At 47.8% G+C, this 8814-nt stretch overlaps 1 protein-coding gene across 1 annotated transcript in view; it reads right to left on the bottom strand.

Moving 5' to 3' along the window:
- ppp1r9ba (protein phosphatase 1, regulatory subunit 9Ba) overlaps positions 1-6095 on the bottom strand; it is a 19610-nt gene extending 13515 nt beyond the window's left edge. Inside the window, exons 1-2 of the mRNA XM_062480465.1 lie at positions 5961-6095; positions 2757-4286 (exon numbers count right to left, since the gene is read on the bottom strand). Of these exons, the coding sequence (XP_062336449.1) occupies positions 2757-4205 (1449 nt within the window). The 5' untranslated portion in view covers positions 4206-4286; positions 5961-6095. The remainder of the gene's footprint in view (positions 1-2756; positions 4287-5960) is intronic.
- Between the last annotated feature and the right edge of the window lie 2719 nt (positions 6096-8814).

The raw sequence follows: 8814 nt of genomic DNA, 5'->3' as shown, positions 1-8814 counted from the left end.
GCCTAGCATGCTTCTGCAGCATGCTTCTCCAGCATGCTTCTTTAGCTAGCTAGCCTAGCATGCTTCTGTAGCTAGCTAGCCTAGCAGGCTCCCTATCTCTGGCTTGAACTAGAAGCAAAAAGGAGGACAGTCTTTCTGCGAGACCTGAGAGCTTTTCTCCAGCTAGTCTGTTGCCCGGTTAAATGGTTTAGTAGGTCACAGAGGAACTCGACATGACACCTATATGCTAACAGAACACCCGGTGGCTATACAGCAGCTTTGAAGCAAATTGGTTGTATAACAACATTCTGTTAGTCACACCTTCTGTGTGCTTGAGTTCCAGACTATGACATACAATGGTGCTATTGTAGACAAAAGCCGCCAAACAACTGTCCTGCTGGAGGTTTCGACAGCGACTCAAGGCAGGTCTTCAGAGAGAGAGAGAGAGAGAGAGAGAGAGAGAGAGAGAGAGAGAGAGAGAGAGAGAGAGAGAGAGAGAGAGAGAGAGAGAGAGAGAGAGAGAGAGAGAGAGAGAGAGAGAGAGAGACTGCTGGAAGTGACAGCTCTGTCATAATATTTCTTAGAAGACTGATCTGCTCCACGAGGGGAATAAGGGCCGGAGAGGTTTAGGATGGCTGACTGCACACACGCACACACGGCCATACACACACTCACACACACATGTTCATACACACACACACACATGCTTATACACACACACAAACCGAGGCAGACGCACAAGCACACACAAAGACACATGCAGACAGGTTCACACACACACACACACACAGTTAAAACAAGCATCCCAGCCCTAGAGGACAAAACCAGTCTTCCTGTGGACCAATCAGAGCCAAGACCTGTCACTACAGCTCGGGAGAGGGCTGGACACTGATCTCCCTCTATAGACAGACCATGTGACAGGATGTGGTCATAAGATGACAGGCTGGACACTGATCTCCCTCTATAGACAGACCATGTGACAGGATGTGGTCATAAGATGACAGGCTGGACACTGATCTCCCTCTATAGACAGACCATGTGACAGGATGTGGTCATAAGATGACAGGCTGGACACTGATCTCCCTCTATAGAAAGACCATGTGACAGGATGTGGTCATAAGATGACAGGCTGGACACTGATCTCCCTCTATAGACAGACCATGTGACAGGATGTGGTCATAAGATGACAGGCTGGACACTGATCTCCCTCTATAGACAGACCATGTGACAGGATGTGGTCATAAGATGACAGGCTGGACACTGATCTCCCTCTATAGACAGACCATGTGACAGGATGTGGTCATAAGATGACAGGCTGGACACTGATCTCCCTCTATAGACAGACCATGTGACAGGATGTGGTCATAAGATGACAGGCTGGACACTGATCTCCCTCTATAGACAGACCATGTGACAGGATGTGGTCATAAGATGACAGGCTGATCTTTCTCAGGGTGGCATGATGAGAAGATTAAACGACTATGCTTAACAGTAAGCTATTATGCTCTGGCTGTGGGACAGATACAATGGAATGTGATTAGACAACATTTCACACAGAGCCTGTACTAGAGAGCTGAATCACCCCAAACCACTGATTATCCAGCTAACATTCATGTAATATGATACTGAGAGGTGATATATATTAATTGATGACTCAAACTCATGAGGACGCCTACAATGGTACACGACCTGCTGGAGGGAAGATCTCTCTCTCTCTCTTTGTCTCTCTCTCTCTCTCTCTCTTTGTCTCTCTCTCTCTCCCTCTTTGTCTCTCTCTCTCTCCCTCTCTCTCCCTCTCTCTCTCTCTCTCTCTCTCTCTGTCTCTCTCTCCCTCTTTGTCTCTCTCTCTCTCTTACTTTCGTTACCCTCTCTCTCTGTCTTTAGTCTCTCTTCCCTCTCTATCTCTTTCTTTACTCTCTCTTCCCTCTCTCTCTCCCTCTTTGTCTCTCTCTCTCTCTTACTTTTGTTACCCTCTCTCTCTCTCTTTAGTCTCTCTCTCTCTCTCTTACTTTCGTTACCCTCTCTCTCTCTTACTTTCGTTACCCTCTCTCTCTCTCTCTCTCTCTCTCTCTCTTACTTTCGTTACCCTCTCTCTCTCTTACTTTCGTTACCCTCTCTCTCTCTCTTTAGTCTCTCTCTCTCTCTCTCTCTCTCTCTCTCTCCCTCCTGGGTGTCTTTGCACATCCCCCCACCTGTCTGCCAGCAACACCTCGCCTGGTGAAGCAACACCTAGCTGTGACCCAAACTCCACCAGGGGCCTCTGAGGAATTGATCTGATTTCACTCGTCCCAGTTGAGGCCAGAGAATCACCCCAGTCAGACGGCCCAGAGACAAGTCTGACAACTCTGTCTTTCCTCGCGCTCTCTCTCGCTCTGTTTCTCAGGAAGAGGATAGCAGGCAGGAGGTGTTTCTGGGCTGGCAGAGAGCGCTGACCGAGCCAGAGAGGGGATTTCACAACCTGTCAGTCATACACGCTGCCACCCACCCACACAGTCAGCCTGAAATGGCTCTACAGAAACCACAGGTGCCGTTCGACGCCCGCACTGTTTCGAAACTCTTCTGAATCTGTCATGAGGACACAGGTCTTTATTACAGGGAATACAGTTTCCCTGAACACTGAAACTACCAAAAAATATGTTTACGTTGTTGTGTAGCCACACTAAAAGCCTTCAAGTAGCGAGTAGCGTGTTTTGTCACATCACATAACTTGTTAAAAGGAAACGGGAATTCTCTTCTATTTCGTGGAAAACCTCAAGTGCTATGTAACCTTGACTCACCTTGATTGGTCCAGTGCTGAAGCAGATCTTCCTATTGGCTGGCGGAGGCTCCTCCTCCGGGGGAAGTCCCGGCATTTCAGAGGAGCTGGACTCGGGCTCGTAGGCTTCCTCTTCCTGCTCCTCGTCCTCGTCCAGCTGGCTCCCTCCAGAGTCCTCCCCGATGCCGCTGTACGCACTGATGTCCACCAGGTCTCCCTCCGAGTAATCCTCCTTCCGAGACTCCTCCTCCCCACCGTCCTCCTCCCGCCCCTCCAGCCCAGACCCCGCCTCTGGCTCCTCCCCCGCTCCCCTCTCTCCGCCCTCTCGCTGCGTGGCATCACAGCGCGCCTCCTCTCCGTTCTCCCGGGAGGCGTGGACATCGGCCTGGACCAGCCGGCTCCCCGCCTCGGGGCCCTCCGAGTCCTGCTGCTCCCCAGGTTTGGACTCCCTGCCTGGGTCGCTTCCCGTACTCGAGCCCCTGGCTTCAGTTCCGGCCTCCCGCTCAGCATCGCCGGAGGAGGCGGTGGAGGTTCTGTCCCCGGGTCGAGGGCCGCCAGAGGCCCCGTCTTCGTGTCGGGGGGCTGCCCTGTTCCTCCGGGGGGACCCCTCCTGGTCGGAGGCCTGGTGGCCCCCCTCTTCCTGACCTCCAGGGGGAGGCACGCGCACTTTCTGGGCCGAGGCGTTGGAGTCGAGGCCTGAGGGCTTGGGGCTCTCCCCACGGGGCAGGGGCGAGGTGGAGGAGGGCCGGTGGAGGTGGTTCCTCAGGTCTCCCTTCTCGAACACGGCGCTCAGCTGGCTCACCGTGGGGCTGACCGCCTCCCCTCCGCCGCTCCCGACCGCGTCCAGCCGGTCCAGGGCCTCGGTGCTGCCGTTGAAGCGCACCACCACGTCCAAGCGGCCGTCCTGGAAGCCCGACGCGCGCTCCTTCTTCAGGAGGATGCGGTTGGTGGCCGCCTGCTTCTCCTGCAGCGTGCGCTGCTCGAAGATCTTCCTGGTCTCCTGCAGCTTGGAGTACCCCGCCGAGCCGGGGCCCCCCGCCCCCGCCCCTCCCTCCTTGGGGTCGAAGCGGTTGACGCGCTCCGACACGGTGGCGCCCAGTTTGAGCAGGGCGCTGTGGTCCACGTTCTCGTTCAGGCTGCTGGCCCGGGGCAGCGACAGTTTGACGGTCTGCTCGGCGCCCGCCTTCGACGGGTCGTCGTCGTCGCCCGGCGACTGCATCTGCATGAACATGTTTTTGATGCGGTGCACGTTGGAGCCGTAGCGCCGCCCGCGGCCCGTGGGCCGGGGCAGCGGCGGCGGCTTGCCGTCCTTGCCGTTGCCGCCGTTGGCCGTGCTGCTGAGGGCGTCTGTGGCTTGCTTCAGCGCCTGCAGCCCGGCCTCGTACGCGTTCCGGTGGGGGGACGGGCTCCTCAGGGTCGCCCCGGCGCCGCCGTTGTTGCCCCCCGCGGTCGGGGGTTCCGTCTTCATCATGGTTAATCAAGTGCACCTCGGAGTGGGACTGACGGACAGCAATGACAGCATACTGAAGCTCTGCCGGGACTACCTCGCCTCCTGCAGAGTCAAAACAAATGTACCCTTAACGCTAAAATCAACGTGAGGTCTGTTAGGAGGATGGACAAAGAAAGTGCTGGAAGAAAGATAGCAGAAAGAGAGAGTTGCTGCATAGAGAGGAAAGTAATGTTGGTGAGAAGGCAGGAGAGGAGGGAGAAGTGAATATGAGCACAGCTGGTTGAAAGCTGGTTATGATTCAGGACCAAAAAAGAAGTGAGAGAGAATATGAGATGATCACTCGTGACCGCCGGCGAACGAGAATAGGGAAGAGCCGAGAAAACTGCAACTGTCATCTATAAACTGTGGCAAAAGAAGGCAGCTGAAGGACAGAGAACAAAAGATACACTGAGCCTAATGAATAGGTGTCAATCGGTTAGATATTAGCAGAGAATCAACTCTAACACGGTATAATTATTTTGTGCCTCATCCTCTTTCCACTCATTAAAGGGTATCATGTATACCGTTTTTTTCTGCCTCCTTGACAACGTTTCAGGTCTTCCTCATCAGCGTAAGCTGCTGCTAAATGGAAAGACGCCACAGGGTCTTAAAGCTAACTGTATTAGCTACAATAATCCCCATTCATGCTACCAGAAGCAAGAGACTGACTGAGGTACACAAGCCTTGGAAATCAACAAGCTATATTCTGCTGAGAGCGCCAGACCTTGTGATGGAGTCCACCGCCCATCGTCGTACACATCATGTAAGACGAACAAAACTAAGCCCCCAATCATGTAAATATCCGACACAATGCTTCCATTCTCCCTCCTGCACTGTGCTAGTTTCCTGGTTTTGAATGTGAACCCTACACTCATAAGGCTGCTCATTGTATAAGAAACCCAACAGGGTAGTTATTGTGTACTAGAGGCTATAGTATGTTACATACATTATGCGCCTGTTTTCCCAAGAGGAGTTTAGGTATAGGCCTGGAACACAGAACACTTATCAACGGAAATCAAATGAATGGTCATATCAGAATGGTTAACTGTGTGCACCTCGTTTTTGTCGAAGTGTGGCATTTATATGGAAAGGAAAATACGACCATCATACAGCCACAATCTATTTTTTGGAGCCATATTTTTGAACACAACATTTATCTTCTAATGCAAACAGGTATGGAATGAAATTCGGATTCAGATCTGAAGTCATAAGCCTGTACCGCCACACAGACTTTAGTAGGCTACCAGACTATGGTTGGTTTGTCTGAGATAACGTGGTATGACAGACAGGACCCTGATAGAGCAAGATGACATTATTGCAGCAATGTGGAAATGTATTAAATCAGGTGGCTACATTATAACGGTTCGTCAATGACACTGTCAAATGCGTGCCCGACTGCTGAGACAGGCTTTGTTGTGACGCGGATAGCCTAGTGGCAGACTATCCAACTACCAGGTCGGTTTACAGTTTAACGCCAAAAGATTGGATTATTTTTTGTCAACGACGTTAAAAACGTTTGAACAGTCTTTCTTTCACGAACATATTGTTTAAAACGTTTAAATGACGTTAGCGGAACATTAGGACCCTGCGGAAATGGGCCTCTCGATCACCTCGCTTCCCTGATGTCTAGCTACGGGTTCTTCCTGACTCTCTTTCTCCTGCAGTATGTATAACATTCGCACGCAAAGACAAGACGAACAAAAGCATTTTTCTCTGTTTGGTTACCATGTGTCCTACCTTATTCCCTGTGTTTCCTAAATCCTTGCTCCTTTATAATTCGTGTATTTGACAATCCATTGTGTCCACGTTCCGTTTTTTCGCTCCCTTACTCCCCTTGCGAGCGTAGCGCATTGACGACTGCCCTCTCTCTCTCTGCCTCTCTCTACCCCCTCCTCTCCATCCTCCCTCCCTCATCACCAACAGCATATGGCCCAAGTACCGTTAACCCTTAATGTAACGCAATGAGAAATCAATAAAATGTTTAATAGAGATATTGGTTTGGAATGGGCCTATTATTTAGCCTACATGTTACTTTAAGTCTATTTATTTAATAGGTTTAGCATAGGCTTACCAACAGTCTATAGAAAGTTAAACTATATCCAGACTTACTGCTCAGTTGTTGCTGCTCAAAGTAAACGTTGTTGTCATTTAGTTGATCATTTGTTTCCCTTCAAGCATGGGTGCATTCATCTAGTCAATATGCCTTATGTTAAGTCTATGCTATTGAACTTAAAAAATGTGGACACCGGATCTTAATTAGAGGCAAATTAGAGAAAATTAATTAATTAGAGAAAAGAATAAAACTCGACATAAGTGTAAGTATGAGACATCAATATTGATCATTGTTTCTATAATAATAGTTAGCTATTTACCTGCCATTGTTGGCAGCGCATTCAACTGGACCATAATGCGAGCAGCTCAAATCTAACTATTAGCGCCATCGTGAGGAGAGTCTGTGAACCTACAAGAGTTCTGCTTTCCTAATGGGTTTACGAAAAAACTTACTGAGAAAAGGTATGATATCCTTCTGAGCCTACAAAACGTTATTTTTAGATTGCAATAAATAATTATAGCCAATCCCTTGTGTTTATGTAGGCCCTAGTCATATTTAAATTAATCTACACATTGATTGGTCAGTTTATTTGTTTGATCCCTTATTATTCAGATATTCACATTTACGCATCAAAATGAGTTACTTCACTTGTTGTGGTCTTTATTTACGGTCTTTGATTCGGTGTGAATTCACCGAATCAAAGACCGTTTAATTCACACCGAATCAAAGACCGTTTATGAACTATAGGGTTTGAACATATTTTCCTAATCAAACCCCGTAGAACCACACACACACACACACACACACACACACACACACACACACACACACACACACACACACAGACACGCACACACACAAACACTCACACACACACACACACACAAACACGCACATGCACTCAGACACCACAAATAAACAACTGCTTCACTGTGGTTATGATCAAACTCACACTTGCAATGACCCAGATTTTTGCTGGGGTGTGAAGACAGCGGTCAACTAGGTTATTCCCATGGGTCGAAAAAGTCTAGTCTGGACTCATATTAAATCACACTTCATTAACCATTAAACTGAGGGAGACATCCTATTCAAATTTCAGTCGGTTTAACATCGCACTTCCGCAAGAACTCAATCAGACGTAACCTTAGCTACGCAGACCAAGGTCCAGTTAACTACACGACCTCAAGAGCATTCATTATTAGTTCAAGTCTTATTAAAGTCTACGTGAATGAACAATATCTGATCAAATCAGATCCCCAACTAAATCGTGATAACATCACTAACAGTCCCCAACACATTCAATTAAAAACAGTACGCATGTAATACAACAATCATCAAAACATGAAAACAACATTGCACGAACACAATCAAAAGACATTAACATTAGGCTAACAATCCCAGACAACCTGTATGCTAATAAGTACACACTGTCAGCCAATAGCGCGCGCCCTTCTCAACCGTTCGTTACAATATATAATTCAAAGTGAAGAAATTACCCTGTCCTTAACCGTACAGTATGGGAGTTAAGCGATATATTTTTTAGATATTGCTTCCTATTTTGAATTTTAAAACAAAATTAATGATACGGATAAATGTCCAGAAGTACGCCAACAGATTTCCTTTTTCGTGATAAAGTGTTGCAATTAAAATCCACTTCAAACTCAGACCACATGATGGCGGTATGCACTTTCAAATGTTTAGAAGGACACGACCTCCGCTGTGGACTTTCACAAACTCTAAATCCTTTCAATAGCATTTCAGAAAAACAAATAGGCAACAACGCGCGTGTGTGCTTGTGATGTGATCTTTTCTCAAAACATATTGTAAAAGATTAGGCTATAGATAAACTATAGGCTGGATTACCCAGATTAGGTAAATCAGGATTTACCAAAAGGCTAGTTACAATTTATAGGGAATGTATACATCTTGAATACTCAGCTATACCCATATGAAACACTGTATTTTAAAACCACGAGGACAATCATTCATTTTTCTTTCGGGACAAGCCAGGCTTCTTCGTCCGGTATTTTGGGTAGACGCCTACTATAATGTGGACAATCGACCCCTTTGTGCGGCCAACTCTGCCACAGCAGGCAAAGTCCACCTGAGCAGTTTAGCACAGTGGAGCAGAGAAGGGAGGCACAACCTAGGCTATCCATGTTGCTCAGCGACCAATATCCAGAAAATCAGTTGTGATCCTTTGAGAAAAGACTCGTCATATCATGATTGCAATTGTGAAATGGTTTGACAAGAGAGTCGGACGGGATGCGCACAGCTGTTTGACAACCGGATAATCACCGTCGCGGGCTTTTGCATTTGGATATACTTCCATGTAGAAGGATTTTATGTATACATATGACCACAGACTAAATGGAGTAATCAGGAGTTACCATTTAATGCTCCACCGCTGCCTCAAGAGGATTTTATTTGCTTGTGATTTGGATACCATGGATATCTCCATCTCTACTGATTGAATTATCATTTTTGATGTGACCCTTTTCTTCAACCCGATTTTTGTTACTGGCTCCGGGATACAGT

Source organism: Osmerus eperlanus, chromosome 2, assembly GCF_963692335.1.
Source record: "Osmerus eperlanus chromosome 2, fOsmEpe2.1, whole genome shotgun sequence".
Lineage (NCBI taxonomy): Eukaryota > Metazoa > Chordata > Actinopteri > Osmeriformes > Osmeridae > Osmerus > Osmerus eperlanus.
This window is presented reverse-complemented; position numbering and strand designations above follow the sequence as displayed.